Source organism: Cupressus sempervirens, chromosome 6, assembly GCF_028749045.1.
Source record: "Cupressus sempervirens isolate cs-2001-9-10 chromosome 6, ASM2874904v1, whole genome shotgun sequence".
NCBI classification, from domain to species: Eukaryota; Viridiplantae; Streptophyta; class Pinopsida; order Cupressales; family Cupressaceae; genus Cupressus; species Cupressus sempervirens.
The window spans coordinates 299,340,042-299,360,467 of NC_143123.1; the positions used below are offsets into that span (position 1 = coordinate 299,340,042).

A 20,426-nucleotide genomic window follows, 5' to 3' on the forward strand; every position below is an offset into this window, starting at 1 on the left:
AGATTCTATCACTATAAGGTGTAACGAGAGCTATTATTCTGATGATTTCACTAAGAAAAGAAGCAACCGTTAGTCTGACATCTTCACGTGGATGCTCCATTAACCTATGTTGAACTATCAATATCTTCCAATCAAAATGGTCCACTTTGGATAAATATGCATCCAATTCTTCCAACTTTTAAAGGACAACATCCTAATTTTCATAGACTACAATTGCAATCCAATGATATACAACCCATCCCCTATTTCTTATTACAGTAAGTTCTGCAGCTGATTACCATTGAACGTGTCATTAAATTCCGTTGAGAAAACACTGATTCTCAGATTTTCCATTGTTTAAATTTGTTTTTCTTCCATCAAATCTAATGCACTGAAAATTATCCCTGTTTGTACCTGTCTCTTTTGTCTTTTTTTCTGAAAGGAATTTTTGTCCAACAGTTGGCTGAGAAGTAGGAGATAATTTCCACAGCAAGTCAAATTGTGATATTGCTATCAGGATTTAACTGTGTGATTTTGGGTCAAACTCATTGACCCATGTTTCATGAGTAGTGATTCTACATGAATCCATCTCTCATGAGAATAAATGGAACACTTAGCACTCATTGGATCTAGGTGATGCTCACAAGGATTAAGTATCGGAACTTCCCGAGAGGTCACCCATCCCAGTACTGCTCCAGCTTGAGCGCACTTAACTACGGAGTTTCTTCCATGGTTAAACACAAAGCTTGCAATCCCTTTTGCAAAACCTTCACCAAGTGTTGTGCCTTATGAACCATTCATTAGAAAGCCCCTTAAGCTCATCAATTGATAAGTAGGAGATAATTTCCACAGCAAGTCAAATTGTGATATTGCTATCAGGATTTAACTGTGTGATTTTGAGTCAAACTCATTGACCCATGTTTCATGAGTAGTGATTCAACATGAATCCATCACCCCTGTGAGCATCACTAAGATCCAATGAGTGCTAAGTGTTCCATTTATTCTCATGAGAGATGGATTCATGTTGAGTCACTACTCATGAAACATGGGTCAATGAGTTTAACTCAAAATCATAGTTAAAACCTGATAGCAATATCACAATTTGACTTGCTGTGGAAATTATCTCCTACTTATCAATTGATGAGCTTAGGGGGCTATCTAATGAATGGTTCATAAGGCACAACACTTGGTGAAGGTTTTGCAAATGGGATTGCAAGCTTTGGATTTAACCATGGAGGAAACTCCGTAGTTAAGTGCGCTTAGGCTGGAGCAGTACTGGGATGGGTGACCTCCCAGGAAGTCCCGATGCTTCACCCCTATGAGCATCACCTAGATCCAATGAGTGCTAAGTATTCCATTTATTCTCATGAGAGATGGATTCATGTTGAATCACTACTCACGAAACATGGGTCAATGAGTTTGACTCAAAATCACACAATTAAATCCTGATAGCAATATCACAAGTTGGCTGAGAGTTATAGAGTTTTTTGAGATTTTACAATTGCAGTGTAATCTCGTTAAAGTTTAATCACTCATACGTATTGGTTGAGCAAATGGAATATCACTAATACTTTAATAGAGTAGAAAGTTTTCTGTAATGACTGTAGACAATAATGGAAACCACACCTTGATTAGCAAGTATGTTTGGGTATTGATACTGGAATTAATGTTTGCAGGCTGTTATTCTGAGATGCCCAAAATCTGAGCTTGCTTGTACTACATTCAAAATATTCACTGAAAACATACCAAGGCCCAAATCAATTCAAACAGTCCTGAGTCTGTATATTTCAGTAGTGAATGGTAGGCACACAACAGTAATGACTTCAGTAAAATGAACCAATTAGGCCAATACACCTGAGGTAATTCCTTAATAATTTCCCAAAACAGTAAAGTTATATGCCCAGTCTAGGAATGTCTTATAGGCACCAACACTTTGCTATTAGAATATGTGCGCTGGTGAATGGTAGTGTGACCTCAGACAATGACTTATATTGAAATTCCAATCATGGACTATTGCAAGTGTCTGACTAGACATGAGCCTCAACCTACATAAGAATGTTGTCTGCATCCAAAATGCCCATGTGTTGATGAATGAAGGCATTGTTTGTGCACAAGTACCATATGTTTTTAAACCTGTCTAGTAGAATAAAATCTAACTCCTGACTCTTTCTGAAAAACAACTAAGTAATATTCCCTTGTCAACTCCAAAAATGGAATTCACTGGAAAGTTCCTTAGTTGTGTATTGATCTATTGCTCCCATCATTATTTTTAATATACCTTCCCAATCTATAAGTGTTGCTTAAGAACTATGATTATAAACTTCAATATAGTTGTGATGCAACTTTTTCCTAGGCTTATTAAATACTATGCCACTCACAAAAAACTTTGTTAATTGATGTAGGGGCATCTAAGGTTCCTGGAGATTCAAGCATTTTTATGGAAAGCTAGAGGTGCTCGGTCATCTCTATGGTTTTTCTTGGTTGGAGGCTTGACCAAATGGGCTTGGTGGATACGCTTGGTGCTCGGTCTAAGGAGTGGTGCTTAGTCATTGAAGGAGCTCGACAAATACTATAGTGCTTGGCATGCACTAGGAGCTCAACATGACTTGGGAACTTGGTTATGCTTGGAGTGGAAGGCTGATGCTCGGGCTTGATTTCTTTGACATTTGGCTTGGTCTTGGTTACTGTGGTGCTGAGTTGTCAGTGAGCTGACTTTTGGCATTTCAACTTTGGATATTTAATTTGTGTTGTAAATGACTTGTCGCTCAACATATTGTTAATATAAAGGATTTAATTTAATTTGTAATGAACTAGGCGACTTGTGGCTTAGTTGGGTATAAGTAGGGATCTTGTGGAGTCTTTTGAGATTCATATTCATTTTCATTCGTTCTGAGGGAGTGGATCGTGAGTTTAGCGTGGAGTAGCTAAAGGGCGAGTTTTCCCGAGTCTGTGTACAAAGCACCGAATGTGAGGCAGTTTACAGTAGGATTGTGGTGGAGTCGTGAGTTTGTGAGTAGGGCTACTAGTCGAGGCTTGAGAACCAGAGGATTGCTTGGTGGACCTGAGGGTACAAGTGTAGATCCTTCTTGGTGTTCTTATCCAATTGTGGATTTGGACTAGCTAGGGTTTGGATTGGATCTTGAGGAATCTTGCAAAACTATTACTTGCTCTGTAATTGGTCATAACTGGGAAGGCCTTACAGCTCGGCACATTGCATGTAAATAGTTATATTTATGAATACAGAGTTTTGATTTGGTATGAGATCTTGTGTTTCCACTGTGCGGTTATTTACTAGGGGCTGGGACATCTCCTTTGGGGATTCCCCTGCCTTGTACTACATCATTAATGAATATTGAAATACAACCTTGCTGGAATATGGAAAGCCTTGTATACAATATTTGGGTCTCGTCTATTAAGTTACTAGCTAAAAACTTCAGAGACTTACATCAATGATACAATGCCTAATGAGAAGCACGAAAAATGAACAATGTCTATTGGTCTCAATCAAATATTTATTCTTCGTTCATTCAACCCAATAACAGTATTCTTTTCAGTCAAATCTGAAAAACGATTGTTCAGGAACAAGATGTTGTAGAAGAATATGTCATTTCTATGAATCCAAATATTATGCAACCTCCTAGGATTTGAAAAATCATTAAGTTCTTTAGCCAAGAGATTAAGCAATTGTTCCCACTTCACCACAAATTGAGCACACCTAGCTAAGGACACCTAGCATTGGAAAGCTGTAACAACAACTTTACCTAAACCCAACTCCACTAAACATGTTCAGAATATCATCTCGCTCATTCCTTTGTGCTTCAAGATAAGTTTCTTTCCCTCAATAGCAATTACCTGTACACAAAATATTATTGTTTGTTGTGTGGAGAAAAAACGATCCGTTTCTATTTCTTCTTCACTTCTGCGATGACTAAATCTTATCATTTCTCGCACCAAAAAAGGATAAGAGTAGTAGTTATTGTCAGTAAGGAGAACCTGACAAATGCATATATGTTATGGATGTTTATTTTTCTCAAAATATTTTAGACTTGTCTCATCCTCGAACTTAGAGGATTAAAAAACATTAAACTTAATATAAGGTGCCCCCCCCTAAGTGAACTATTTAATTACTACTCCAAATAACATTTCACATAAGAATGCTTTTGGACCTACAACATTATTCTCATTCATAACAAGCAACATAATTTATTTACCAGCCATTTCATGACTTCATAAGATCCCAATATCGAACTTAAATGTTGTAAGCAAATATTCAAACTCAAAAAATAACGTTTCTAGAAAATTGGAGACTACCTTGAATATTTCACCACAATCCTTTGTGCAACGGCTATATACCCACAACAATATTTTTAATGCTTTAGAAATCTCAATGCCAATACGAGATGTGGACCCCGTACTTTTTATATAGTCCTTGGAATAACTTTTCACAATCAAAACTTGCATGAGTATTTCAAAATAGAGAAACTGACTTCTAATAAATATTAACCATTCTTTTAAATTGTATGTCCAAACTATAGAAGAAATCCTTCACACGACATTAGGTTGCAAACATTAGTGGTGATAGTATGAAATATATAGCCTTTCAAATGCCCATCTCACATTATAATCAAAATGAGATAGAGTCCTTATTTTGTAATCCACAACTAACCCATAATACTTCAATTTTTCCAATTTTCAATAGCTCATTGAAATATTTGTACACATTGATGCCATTTAACTTTTTAGGTCAAACAAATTTTCATAGGATCTCACACCAAAACCATCAGCAATAGAATATATTAACTAAGAGTAAACCTTAAATAGTGTTCTTTTGCAACTAAATATAACTCTACAGAACCCTTTGAGATCTTGGGTATATCAAATTCGGAATTAAATATTTCTATTTTTCCAAAACAAATTGAAAACAATCTCTAGAACTGTAAACCATTAAGTTCTGGTTCTTTTGAACTTTATAGGTTGGTAGGAAAGCTAGCTCTGGTACCAGTGTAGGCCAATCGCTAAACCAAAAGATTAGGCATATCTCCCATCACTGGAGCATTTGAGGGCAAGGACCAGCCCCTAATTACGCAGACCCTGAAGACGTATTTGTCGAGGCACACAACTGGTGCAAAGGACATTACATATGCAATGATAGCATAGGTCTCAAAACTCATGTTTGATTGATCTACATGCAAAGTCAAGGCTTTTGCTATGTCATCATTTTGTTGCAATTTCTCATCATTTGAAGATTTATTTTCATCCTTAAAAACATCCCGAGTCTTCAACATGCTCTCCCCTTACGTAAGACCATCATCAACAAAATGTTCGTCAATAACAACTTTTAAGTCACCGATATAATGGTTTGTACATCCGTTACCTATAGCAACAATTGAATTCACCTCCTCATAAACATGTGTGCTATTTGGTAGGAACAACACTTGGGATACCTATCTTCCATCATTTGTCCAAATTGTTTTCACTGGCATATCTTCCTTACCAACCCCAAAATTGTGACCAGGTGTCCAAGTCTCCTAACATGTAAAACAAATCAACTCCCTTCTCATTCGGTTCTTACATTTTTGGGAGACCATGCAACCTATAAGCCCATTCATAATCGTTAATTTTTAGTCATCAGTTTTTGGAAACTTTCAATCTTTTCCTTAGTCAACCCTTTTGGGAGCTCATTAGCCATAGGTGTGAAAATTCCTAGTAGGACATTTTCTCCAATTTTTCTCAAAATAATTTTCAAAATATAACAGATAAAAGATGCAATGAAACCCAACAATAATAACCAGTAATTGCTCATATAAATTCTTCAGAAATGCATGTTAATGCACTATACATCAGCAATACAATACCCAGATAACAAGTCCAATCTTAAATGTAGAAAATACACTTACATTGGAAATAACTACAAAATGCCCCCGTAATCCCAAGTGTGAGCTTTGAAATGAATCCACCACAAAAGATGAACCGGGGCTACATCCAATCCACCCAAGAAGAGCTTGAAGGTTTCTGTCCTTAGGACCCTCAACAAGAGAAAGCTAGTAGCTTCCCAAAGTTCTCCAAAGAGAATCCAAAAAATAAGTCTCAAATCCAAGTCTATTAAATGAAACCATCTCCTTTTATTGTCCAATGCTCTAACTCTTCATCTTCCTCTACCCCATCTCCTTGTCATCTTGTCATTTCGTCTCTTGTTAATTCCCCTTTAATATTAAATTGACCCTTTTATAAATTTGCATCAAACTCTCATAAGCCAAATTAAATATTTCATAAATTTGACTTTAGAATTCTTAATGTCCCAAAGGGAGACATTACAAAGTGAGATATTATGCTCCTTTCTCCAAATGGCCAACACGTCTTATTGCATCTGCTTCCTGAGAATATCACCCTCATCTAGGATTGAAGACACAATAGTTTGCATATAATCCCTCACATTGTCTGGATGTAGTTTTCTAATTCTAGAAACAAAAAATTTGAAACATTTATAGAATCAATTTATCACATTTGAGATCCAATATAGTTATTAATGATAAATGATTTAGCTTTTGCCATGATTTTTAACATCTTAGTCCTCTTATCAAAAGTAGGGGATTCGATATCATTTGACTCATTTAGGCTCTCCACAATCAGTTGTACAACCTTCTTTAGTATTCATCATTATAAGGTGCTATATAAGTTGTTATTCTAACGATCTCAATGTGACAAGAAGCAACTACAAGTCTGACATCTTTGTAAGAATCTTCCCTAAAATTGGGCTAGACCGAAGAGAGCATTGGGGCCTGCAAAGACCAATTCCAAAGCCTCTGATCTGACTGGTCATCTTTGGACAAATATGAGTCTAATTCCTCCAATTTAGAATCTAGATACAATAGCATCAGGAAATTTCATGGACTCGAATTGCAATTCAATTACATAGAGTCAATCTTTCTACTGCTTTTTCTCTCTACAGCAGATCACCAGTAAATATATCATTCAATTCATTAGAGAAAATATCACTTTTCAGATACGCATTTATCTTCTTAGTATTTTTTGAGATAAATGTTTTGAATTTCAGAAAATCTGATGCACACTAAACCAAACTCCACAAGCTAGCAAGAACTTTAAACTCTGATACCATTGTAAGAAGCCACCTCAAAACTAACCCAAACATTTAGCCCCTTCTTAACCAGTCCAACTACAAGACATTTCGTCAAATAGTCTGCATGATTTCTCTTTGATGTTGAATGCATATCAGATGTATGAAATCATGGAAACAAGAGGAAAAATAACAGAAAAAGAATAATGTCAAATAGTTGGGATGCAATGTCAAATAAGTAACATGATGTAGTTTCAGTTGTTCTTGGCAAGTTTATAATCGTATCCAAACTTGTATTTGAGAATAAGTGACAAGGACTGACATGAGATTAACTTCTCAGGTTAAGATCATACTAAAACTCTTGACATTGCATAATATTCATGACTGAAACTACAAGGAGAGAATGCTACCAATCTAACCTCCTTTTCTGAGTTTTCTAATCATAATATTTGATGTATCCAGAAAAGACTTCTATGGACAAGCTGAGAGTAAAACCTTAGGCAACCTTATGCAAGACTGGAACTCCATACTTTAATAGAGAATAATGAACAGCAGATAGCTATTAACATCTATAAAGTTAAGGCAAGAGCCTACAACACAATGGTAAATTGTGAGCCTCTTATCGAAGAGGTCTTGGGTTCAAATATACCCATGCTTACTAAAATAATAATTAATAATAATACATAATAATTAATCTTGGCTTTGGCCTCTTACCGATCCCAAAAAATCATCTATAAAGTTAGTTCAAATCTGAAAATGAATTGTGTTGTTCACAGATACATATATCATTTGAAATTGCAGAAACAACACTCAGCAAAATACACAGCAATACTCATCATTGATTCCTCTTTCCAATGTTATATTCTTAATATTGCCAAAGATCACTCCCACCAACCTCTAGAAATGTCTATAAATAAATGGATGTTTGCACAGAGATAGAACATTCCCAGCTGACAGATATAAAGAAACACAGACATAATATGAAGTGTCTAACAATGAAGATGCAACTAAGTAGTGTAGTTGTCAATCATCAGTTTCCTAAAGGGTCTAGTTTTTTCCCTCTTTGACTTGTATGATGCCCCAATTAAATAATGCATATGCTCCATGTTGTACAGAAGCCCCAAACAAATAGAAATAACAATAGATAATTTTATGGCTGATAGCAGTGATGCTAAACTGCAAAAATAGAATGGTACAGTCAGCATGGGCACAGCCAATAATAATATCAATAAAGACATCGCCACTCAATGACAAATAAAAGTATATTATAAAATCAGGCAAATCTTCCAAATCACTAAAATATTTGATCACCAAATTGAAATTGGCAAAACTACAAACTTCAACACAAATGTAACTCCTGAATGGAGTCACCTCAACAGGAATTTGGGAGGTATTTCATTCTCCATATTTCTGCACCAAAGGGTTTTCATTCTTGGGTGTGTATATCAACAAAATGCTCAAGCTCTGTTATTGGGTTTGATAACAATAATAATGAATGCCTCTTTTGATGCCAAACTCTTGTTTAATATAAACCTTCTTAATTTTTTCTTTTCTTTTCTGCCTAAAAATTCCTTTGTTTTAAAACATCTTAATAAAATATTTCTATGATGCTCAGATTAATAAAAATGACCTTAATCATTTTCATAATATTAAAAATAAATTTTTTTGGACAACTTTAAATATTATTAATAAAACATTCCTCTAGCCTTATCCCTTAACATAACAGAAATAAGAAATAGGCTACAATCTCCCATATAATTTAACTTAGAAAACGAACCTGACAGGAAGAATAAGTAGTTAAGTTTTCATAAGGGCAACCGCATTTAAAATATTTAGCATTTGCTTTTATATTGAATTAGATATATGGAATTTTTGGTGTTTTTATATGTATTGGTAACAAAAGCTTTAAACTATTTAGTAAATTTGTGAATGGCAATTCGTGAATAGCCAGCTACTTCTGACACTTTGAAGTGAGTTTTTTTTTATCATGGCATTCCATGCTTGCACTTGTCAGGCCATCCATGCTACACTTAACAAGGCTTATAGAGACTCACATGAAATATCAAGCGAATAATCAATAAAGTGTAACAAAGATGGAGGATAGAGGTACTAAAGGTTGGAGACAATCTTATCTCAAGCTAGCTACACACTTAGAGACAGTTTTTGCATCCAGCTATTGCTAATTCTTATTCTCTTCCTCTGTTTCGATAAAGTATTTCTTGAATGAAATCCACCTCATCACCCACTTTCCAATGGGAACTGATCCATGTAAACCAAACTTGTCTATCCCATGTTCTTTTTATAAGAAAAAGCTCACCAAATCATCCTTTATGGTAAATTATATTAGAAAGTATTCATGCTTTATCTTTCCCACACGTGACACATACTATTCTTTTATTTAAAGGTTCACATAAAACTCCCGCCTCATTTGCCCCCTCAAACATAGGCCTATGTTCTCCTTTCGAGTGCTTTAACACCCCAACATATTTTTGCAATTGATGTCAGCTCAAGGTTTCCATTTGCACACACTTAGGTGAGTAATCCAATTGCTAATTGCCATCAACTTCCCAGGGCCTTCTTCTAAAGAAAGTGCACAACTGTCTAGCGCACCGCCACCCTCCCCCACAAAAAAAATTAGAAACAGACTTCTGAAGCTACCATAGATATCAAGATGATCCAAATTAACTTTTTCTCAACTATAGTCCACCAAACAAATAAATTCCAAGAATTCTCAAACCATGTTTTCTTTGTTTTGGGAAGCCAAGCTCTAATTCCCACTCTACATTTTAATTTTGACAAATGGGAGTTTTTTTAATGCTGCTCTACTCAAAACAATACTGCATTATATCTAAGAACTTATATCCAATCCAAACCATAAGATATGATATGAAATTAATGCCTACAAAAACATCTCATGGCTCCACAATGGATTCATCAATGCACAACCATTGGTATGGGATTGCGGAAGCCAAGCATTAGCAAGATATAAGCAAATGAGTTTCACACGCTGCCAAAATCATTCTGAGAAATTCAACCATGGAGTGAACACGTGGTCTGAAATCAAATGACTGCAGAGAATTAGTGGAAAAAATAGGGAATTGACATTTTTGAGAAGCAATGAATAAAGACATTGCATATATAGGGGAAATCTGAGGGGGTAGCAACAGGAGAAGACATGGAAGGGTGTGAATGTATATGGGGCACAATGCCATGTCTACAAAATGTTTAATCCATAGTTACACTGCCTTGGGGGATGGGGGGACGGCGGAACGGGGGGACAAGTTTTCAAGACAGGGGGGTAGAGGGGCCTTAATTTGGGGATGGCGGCGAGGGACAAGAGGGGTGAATATATCTATGCATATGGTACTTAAAAATGCTAGTTATGAATATATGTATTGCAATATAGGATATAAAGATGTAAAAGAGTGAATACTTGAACATTGCATTGAATTGGAACATCGAACATTAAACATAAATAGTCGAATCTGTAAATAGTGAATATCAGAATGTCCCCCATCCTCGATGGAGGTGGTGGAATCTGGTGGTGCCGCTGGGGATGGGGAGACGGAGTCCCCAAGTCTCTGGTGCGTTGAAGTCTCCGAGATGTTGGGGCAAAAAGGGGGGGGGGAACGCGTCCCCGTGTTACTATGGTTTAATCTATGTCCCCATGACTCTTATTATACAAAAGTATTCTTGTTGAAATACATTTAGTTACCCTTGCATATGGTTCAACATTCAATATGTCATCCTGCAATAAGAATGGTGCATAAATAGACAAACATTCCTCATTCCAATTCTATTATATTATATATTACGAAGTCTTATTCTCTTAGATGTATTCCTAAACATTCTCATACAATGTTCTCTGTTTCTATCAATTGTGCATTTATTTATTTATGTTCAATAGGAATTTGGTTATCTAATCTATCATAGCCATCACTGATGAAATTTCTAGATACAGTTCCCCATAATATCTTCTTTCACACTTCTCTAAAACATTATAACGACCAATATATTGTATCATACAATTAGATTGTGGAAGGGTAAGCCAAAGAATTATTATGACATCTTCGTTAAAATGTGAACTTATTACATTGTCTTTTCAGAAAGTAGCAGTAATAAAAAAAAAATTCTAATCATGGTAACATTAAGAAACTTTGAATTACAGTTCAACACAGTCCTGCCAATGAGTTTGTGTAAGTAGGCATGCATGCAAGAGTAAATGGAGTAAAATGGGTGAAAAAGAAAAATAGTGAGTTAAAAAGAAAATAAAGTTAATAAGTGTATTTTGAAATATCAGTCAATGGAAAGAAACAGCAATATTACTAAGGAGATGCACTCGTAGAGTGTTTTCCCATCTCAAATTTATTTACCAATATGAACACAGTAGCTAAACTCTAGGTACAAAATATGTAGTTTGTCGTAGTAAACCATTTTCTCAGCAAATCCTTCAAAAGCTCTTGGATTTAGTCATGTTATGTTTCCATCAGCTAAAATTGCATACCTGGCCAATTCGATGGGCACGATCTTCTGCCTGAACAATTTCACCAGGTGTCCATGACAATTCTGCAAATATCACGGTAGTTGCCGCAGTCAAGGTCAGGCCCACTCCTGCAGCACGTATAGAAAGCTGGACAGGCAGAAGTTATGACATTTGAAATCAAGTCAAACTACCGAATTCACTAAAAATATATGTCAAATAATTCCAGACTCCCATGAATGCAGTTTTGGAGTATAAACACTAGAAAACAATATTAAATGGTAAGGCATTAAAAGATTGCAACATAGACTGAAAATGTCATACCACAGCCACTTTCACATCATCTCTCTCCTGAAACAGTGTCACTAACATCTGTCTTGATGATGCCGGTGTACTTCCATCAATTCGTATACAGCTAACTTTCTTTTTCTGAACATAGACAATGACAATGAGTTTATTAGACATTCCACATTACATATTTAAAACATTTACATACAATGGTAGGAACCAGTAAATAAATATGCTTACAATCAGATATTGTTCGATAGCATCTAGCATTGACAGATGATGTGCAAACACCAGAAATTTGCAGCCTCCCTGCAATACATTAGTCAAAGAAAAGACCTTCAATACCAAAATATAAAGAAATGCTCATTTAGTACGTAAGCTTCAGGAGTAATGCATCTATCTGTCAAAAAGCTAAACCAAATCTTTTAGTTCTTGCTTTATTACAAAGCTGCTAGAAAAAATAAAATGGATTGAACCATTGACTTTTGTCAAAGATAGCTCTCTTTATCTATGGACCCTAACACAAAAAAAAAAAGCAAAGAATAAATTGACAAGCATTAAGCAAGCTGATTCAAATCTAGTACAAAACAATCACAAATATCTTCAACTCCAATGAATACAAATAGCCAATTCATATTCCAGCATCCCAAATCCAAGTAAACTAAAATGTCAAAACACCAAAGGTTGATCATTTCATTGGGAATTAAAAGATTGATCACATTGATACACCATATATGATATCACTCATTATGAAAAATTTAGATCTACGAAATTCAAACACAAACTTACGATGGGGAACACAATTCTATCCATGGTCATCCTAGGGCCACATCATCATACTAACCTCTACGCTCAAAAAAGTTTTCAAGAAAAAAACAGAACTGGAAAAAAAAACAACTAGCTTGAAACTAAGCTTCTGATTCTAGTTTTGGTTTCATGTATCGTCCCGTTCTTGGTACATTAGAAGTTATCGAATAACTAAATTTTATGTTGTCAAGTTGTATCAAATTTGATAACAACATAATTTAATAAAGTATTAAAATGATTTTAAAATAGAGCTTAGTGAATAATTAATAGTCATTTTAATTTAAAGGAGGATAATAAAGAAAAAAAGAAAAGGAATACCTAAGTTGCCGTTACGGGTATGGGCACGGATACGGGAACATTGATACGATACGCTGGTACAACCATTTTTTGGGAGGAGTTTGGGTACATTTGGGTACGTTCGTAAAGAAAAACATTAAAAATCATAACTATATAAATATTTGCAGGCTTAAAAGTTAAAAGTAAAAACAAGACTAAATTTAGAATATCACAGATCATACATGCTAAACAAACTCAAAACTTCCATTAATATTAAAAACCCAAAATACAATAGTATCAATTTGCTATCAATTTGTCAAAACTTGAATTTATGGTAGATTATTCAATTCACTGTTCATTGATTCAACTGCAACATTAAAATAACACAAATTATTCAATTCATTGTTCATTTATTCAAATGCAGCATTAAAATAACACACTTAGTGGCTACTAATTATGCATCGATGATATAGGCATCATATAAGATCATCAAAATCAACATCATCAGTGACATTAGTTGATGTAAGTAGATTAGAATCACATGAAACCCCACTGCTACTTGCACTAGGACGGTGGCTGCCTGGCTGCACATCCAGTAAAGATTGTGTGGCAGCTAAAAAAATCCAAATCAGTTCACTACAGATCTACATCCCAAAAATTTATGTCCCCTTCCTTGTACTCATCTTGACTATGAGTAAGAAGGCACAAGTTGGAATGCACATAAACTAGTTCTTCTGCCTTACTTGCAGCCAATCGATTGCGTTTCACTGAGTGAATAAAGGAGTATGTACTTCAATTTCACTCATATGAGGAGGAACTAGCAACCTATATTAACAAAGTGAGGGGCATAAAAAATATCATTGAAATTTTATAGCTGATAATTTTTGTTATTTTTACAAATAGTAAACAATATAACTTGAGTGCAATGAAAATGGAAAACCGAAAACAAAAAACTTACTTGTGATAAAAGTTTGATTGCAAGAGTTTGGAGGTGTGGTGACGTATGACCATTAAGATACCACCAAGCATGAGCATCTTTTGTATACTTGTCACAAAGAGCGGAAGCACTTTGACCATTGGAAGCCACAAAATCAGCAGACTCACTTGTAATTATATTCTCCATTTCACGATCGGAGAAGAGTTTTGTAAGTGCTTTCCTGCACCCCTCACTAACTTCTACATCTCTATATGGTGGTACCCTTGAAGGCATAGAAAGAATTTCATCACTATAAAATTTGGGAGTCAATGCAAATGCAAGAAGATGAAGAGGGGTGGTCATTTTATTCCACCTCTCAACACAAATTGTCTACACCTCTTTGAAGAAAGTTACTTCAGGATCTTGCTCCTTTTCATTGATGACATGTTTCATTTTCTCAAGCATTGAGTCAATTCCATCGTATACCTCTCCTAAACATAGATGATCCATGCCAATATAACGAATCATACTCATGATGGGCTCAGTGAAACTAAGAAGATATTCCACTCGTTCCCACCAAGCGTCGTCCAAGATCATTAGTTTTAGATTTGTAGCCCTTTCAGTACTAGATTGCCTCCATAGTGACCAACTTTGACTAATAACAATACTAGCAAGTGACTCTCGCAACTGAACAAGTCTCCTTAACACAATTGTGTTGGATGCAAAGCGAGTCTCGGCAACCTATTCAAAACACAAAAAAATAAAGTTCAAAATACGAAGATGTGCTCACCTTTAAAAACTAAATTCATAATTATTATTGTGAAATACAAAATTTAAAAGTTAAGAACTAAAGTATTTCAATTACCTTTAGCAACTCCAACTGCGAAAATGATCTAAAAATGGCCTATGACATGTGATGGTTTGTAATGAACATTTGGATCTCTTCAGCTTCTGCATAGATTTCTTTGATCCAATTTATTTTCCTACCCAACTTTTGTAGCATAAGATTGAGAGTGCAATGGACAAGGTGTCCAAAATATGTGTTCAAATCGTGTCTCAATCAACATGCCAGCAGCTTTACAATTCTTTGCATTGTCCATTATTACTTGGACAACATTCCGAGGGCCCACATCTTGAATGCAATGTATAAGGATGTTAGCAATAAATTGTGCATCCTTCACTTGCCCTTCACAATCTACAACTTTAAGAAACATTGCCCCTTTAGGGCACACCGCAATCACATTGATTAGAGGCCAAATTTCTGACATCCTTCCACCCATCAAAAATAATTGACACCCTTGTTTGTTTTCATGAATTCCTAATAGGAGCCAATGCAGTATCAATGCTTCTTACCTCCTTTGTTAATAAGGTGCTACGCACCTTCTCATATCCTAGCCCCATATACCCTTTTGAAGCCTCATTTACTTTTCTCAACCTATCATGCCAATATGGTGATCGTACAATGTTAAATGAAAAACCATTTGCATATAAACATCTTGCAACACTTTGATCTACAATCTCCCTAGCATCATTCTTAAATGCACTCTCTAATGGCCCCTTGCTTCTCTTTACATTATCAAGTTCTTCATTTCTACCCAAAAATGGGTGACTCTCTACTACAACATCAGGAAAATCAGTATGAGATGGAGGATGCTTACTTGATTTCTTCCCTTTCTTTAAAGGATGGTTTGTGCCATGAGAAACTCTTGCATCTGCTTCTTGCTCTCTAATATATCCTGCTATTTGTTGAGGTGGTAATCCGTTACCATTCTCTCCTGGACATGCTTTGATTCCCTGTTGCGGAATCACACAAAGATGGGCTTTCACATGACTATATGAACTTTTGTACCTCACATTACAAAAATTGCATATCCAAACAAATTTTCCACCCCCTTTTACTTGTCCTATCATTTGGACATATTTCCATAGAGGTGAATTTGGATTGGTCCTGAAGGTGGGAGAGCTAACATTAGTCACCATTATCCTATCAATGAAATTTTTTTAAAGCAATTAATAATTATTAAATAATAAAGGTCAAATATTTGATCAACTATTAAAAAAATTAATTAACATGATTATAAACATATATTATAAATTTATAAGTCATATTTTAATAGAAAATTTACTTTATTATTATTTATTTAATACTTCTAGTTCTATCACTAATTATTTTATATCTAAATTTTTTAATTAACACATTAAAATACATTGTACAATATACTAGTTTCATTATTTATTTTTATTTTACAAAAAAAATTACTAAATATTAGAATTAATTTATATTCCTAGATATTATAAACTTAACATTGCTAAATTCTAATATATGAACACAAATTAATTGATAATATTTTATTAATTTAATAATATGATTTTTTATTAACTTAATTTTTCCAATTTAAAGACATCATAATATTAAAATACATTAATTAACCCCATAAAATTACATATAAAATAAAGATTTGTACACTTCAAAATGAAAATATAATATGATTAATTCTATATAAGAAAGAATTATCAAATATAGAGAAAACAAGACAATGTAATGAAATTTAATGAACAAATTATTATTATTAGAAACTAGTGAAATTTAATAAAAAAAATATTATTCAAAACTATGGAATAATTGAAAATTAAAATTTAATAAATATGATAAACAATATAAAGTCATAAACTATAGTCAATCTTAGATTTTGGAATATTACGATTGACGAACAAAGAGGACAAATTATTCGAAACTGCGTGCAGCAAACAAGTTGCTTTCAAGTGCCTCGCCTGTGGTTTGATTGAAGAAGAGTTGGCCAGCTCTTGCCTCCTGCAGCATTGTTTTTCCTTTGTAAAATGCAAAATTATTCCTGCCAGGCGTTTGTCCTCCTCCAAAAACGTCTGCAAATCGTGGTGTCCAACAGGAAGCATTGCCATCTATTTATTTTGGCAAATCCTGTGTATGAAATAGAAGGTTTTTTTAAAAGGTTAATAAAATAGAAAATTCGTTCCAAAATCACGGCAAACCCCAAAACTGAAAAATCTTTCCCAAATTCGTGTAAATATCTCAAATTCGGTTTGGAAATTTTCGATTGCGACTAGATTTGACAGGAGTCACGGCGAAATCCATTAAAATGATTCAGGGATGGAAAATACGATTCAGATACGAATCTAAATAGTATTTTAAGCGCATCTGCATCTAGTACGTTTCATGTCTGGAAACGATTGGATGTAGGCACCGAATCTGCAACGTAGAGGAATACCAAAACAAAGAGACTGTTTACCGCATAGGTTAATTAAGAATTGCACACAGATAATGGACATGAACACGAACAGAAAAACTCTTATTATTATTCGCATATGCCAAGATATTACATTAGTTTCTGATATCATAAGATCTCCTCAATACAATGCTTCCCGAAGGGGTTATAAATACTTTCCGAAGAACTTTCCCGAAGGAGTCCATCGGCCACATATAACATGTCGCTACATAACAAAAACCTTTCCGAAGGGACCCATCGGCTGATACACAATTTCCTTCTCGAAGGGACCCATCGGCTGATACACAATTTCCTTCCCGAAGGGACCCGTCGGCTGATACACAATTTCTACCGACGACATCATCCCCCCCAAAAAGAAAAGTCGTCTCCTGACGATTATTACAAAATCTCTGAGACAAATCAACAACCAAAATACATTGACTGACTAACTGGTCTTCAACATTGTCACCTTAGCCAATCTGACATCTGACCCTGATAGCCACCTATGCCACTTTCTGCCTTCCAATTCCGGGTACACTGAACCAAGTGTTGCTGTACTACCTTCAACTGGATGATCAACTCCTTCCGAGCTCTCTACGCATCCACCAAGACAGCCTCACGGCCAACACCTACTCGCAGTGCCTCTAGTACACAAACACTCCATGCCTGCAGCAGCTCCAAGTCTTCTCAACTGGTCAGACTCCCACGACTGATATCCGCAACGACTGGGGGTCTAGGGGGCAACGCCCCCCGGCGGGGTCGAGGGGCACTCTGAAACCCACACAAAATTGCACGGAACGCAACATTTTTGTCATTTTCTACCGATTCTACACTCTTTCTGGCAATCGTTGGTTCTTCCTCTACCTTGTGGCATCATCTATTACTCATTTTGAGCATTCTTGATTTGTCGATGTTTTTTTTTTTTTTTTTTAATTTTTTTTAAACCTCCTGTCACCCTTACACCATACATCCTGCCACTGTATCGACTCCTTCCTTATGCAATATCCTATAACGTCCTCCAAAGTCTGAATGCAATAGAAGCCGCACACCAAAACCCCTCTTCAGAATCTGTAATCTTGCAATCCAAATCCATACACATGATATGCTTGAAAAATCCGTACAATTACCTCGCATTCCAAATTATAATTTCCGTACGCTGTCTTTACTTCCAAATTCCGTATGCCGTACGGCCAAAATCCATAGTGTCAATGGCTTTCCACAAAAATCCGTACAGCACATGTAGAAATCCGTATGGTCACTATACTAGAAATCCATACCATAACTGTTGTTGAAAATCCATACTGGGATACCATACGGTGATTTCAATAAAGTCCGTACGTTAACCTTCTCAGGCTATTAAAATCTGTACGGTGGTCCCAATGTTACAATATGCAGCTCTTTAAAAACCGTACGCTGTTAAAAAAATCGTACTATACTAAAACTGTACATCAACCTTCAGTTAAAATCCGTACATTGTATTAAAAACCGTACTACAACAAAACCATACACCTTCAAATATGAAAAACCATACAGTGCTACCTTTTTCTTCAGATATGGAAACTGTACGACACTTTTCCCTTCAAATATGAAATCGTACGATAAATATGGAAGCCGTACGATATTCTTCCCTTCAACTATGAAATCCGTACGGTACATATGGAAGTTGTACGACACTTTTCCGTACGGTATTTTTCCCTGAAAACCGTATGGTACTTTTTTCTCTCTTTTTTTTTTTTTTTTTTTCCTCAATAGGAAAGTTAATTTTCCCTTCGCACGTCTGCATCGTCAGTTTGCAACGACGAAGGGGTCGCCCGAAGGCCATTCTCTGATGCAGAAGTCTTCCGGCCATGGCATACCTTCAGCTTCGAGCCATTCACCACCTGAGGCACTTCCTGTCCATCCAAAGTCCATAATTTTATTGCTCCATTGTCCCCTATTTCCCGGATCTGATACGGCCCGACCCACTTAACTTTGAACTTGCTTGGTTTGATCTCATTCCGATCGTCGTACTTCAACACCCACTATCTGAGTTGAAACCTACTACGCCTATTCTGTGTCATCTCCATATCGCCCAGTTTGTTCCCGAAGCTCGATACCATGGACTCCGTCAGCTACCCCTTCTGTCCGTCAATAACACATTCACTCTGTATTGCTACAACTTTTATTGAACCCTTCCTCTTTGTTGCCTGTCCAGACCGTATCATGTGTCTTCCTTGCTGCCGGTACCTTTCTGCTATATCTGTGGTTCGACATAATAATTTCTTCCTACATGGTCGTACAGTAGAATCTTTCCTTCTTTTGGGTTCGTATTGTATGTTCTTTCCTTCATCTTCAGTCATACCCACGTCTCCTTCTTCGGCTTCTGTGTGTTGCTTCGAACATTCATTTCCTCCTTCGGCTTCTCCATGTTCCTTTGGACATTTATTTCCTCCGTCGGCTTCTCTATGTTCCTTCAGACATTCATTTCCTCCTTCGGCTTCCCTGTGTTCCTTCCGACATTCATTTCCTTCTTCTTTCATACCTTCGTCAATCCTTAGCATATTACAACTTGGAAAGAGCTCGTAATCCTCTATCTGCCAGTGGTAAAGACCATTTACTGAATCCAAATCGTCATCTCCTTCCAGTCGTAGAACTCCCTCCTGATCTGGTTCCATACTTTGCCCCTTTTCATCCTCTTCTCCTTCAGAATCTGACGATAGGGCTTCTTCCCCGACCATCTGAGTGTGCAAATCAATGACATACTTCCGGCCTTTGCTTTCAAGTGATAAAGTATTTTTCTTCCACTCGTGCTTCGCCTTGGCTTGTATCAGCCACCCCCGGCCCAGAATGGCATCATATCCTCTCCGCTTCAGTGGGATCACGACGAAATCCAACAAGAATGGCTGTGTTCCAATCATCACTGGTTGCGCTATGAGTACTCTCAATGGCTTGATTCCATGTTGATCAGTTATTAACAACTGGAAGGTAGGTGGCCACAATGTTGGCTGTCCCAACTTTTTCCAAGTGTCTTCAGGCAACACATTGACACCGGACCCTCCGTCCATAATTGTTTCCGTCAATATAGTCCCGAGAATTCCCATTTCGACGACTGCCAGATGGCGTCCAGATGAGAGGGCTAACAACATCGGATCTTCTGCACTTGCACCACTTTCCTTCTCCTTTTTGTCCATTGTACTTGCTCCACTTTCCTGCTTCCTTCCATGTTCTCCTGGTAGTTTAGCAGCGGAACGATGTTTGTGAGTGTCGATTGGAGCTGAGGCATAGTGAGCAACAGATCACTTGTCCTGATAGGTATCTCGGCTTGCAAAGTTTGCCGTACGATGTTCTATTCTGCGTAGTTCCGTATGGAGGTACCAGATGTGT

At 36.2% G+C, this 20,426-nt stretch overlaps 1 protein-coding gene across 3 annotated transcripts in view; it reads right to left on the reverse strand.

Moving 5' to 3' along the window:
- CHR18 (chromatin remodeling factor18) overlaps positions 1-20,426 on the reverse strand; it is a 311,394-nt gene that overhangs the window by 15,488 nt on the left and 275,480 nt on the right. For all 3 annotated transcript variants that reach the window (XM_089787935.1, XM_089787937.1, XM_089787936.1), the window contains exons 25-27: positions 12,063-12,131; positions 11,859-11,963; positions 11,559-11,684 (exon numbers count right to left, since the gene is read on the reverse strand). In XM_089787935.1, coding sequence (XP_089644061.1) covers positions 11,559-11,684; positions 11,859-11,963; positions 12,063-12,131 — 300 coding nt within the window. The remainder of the gene's footprint in view (positions 1-11,558; positions 11,685-11,858; positions 11,964-12,062; positions 12,132-20,426) is intronic.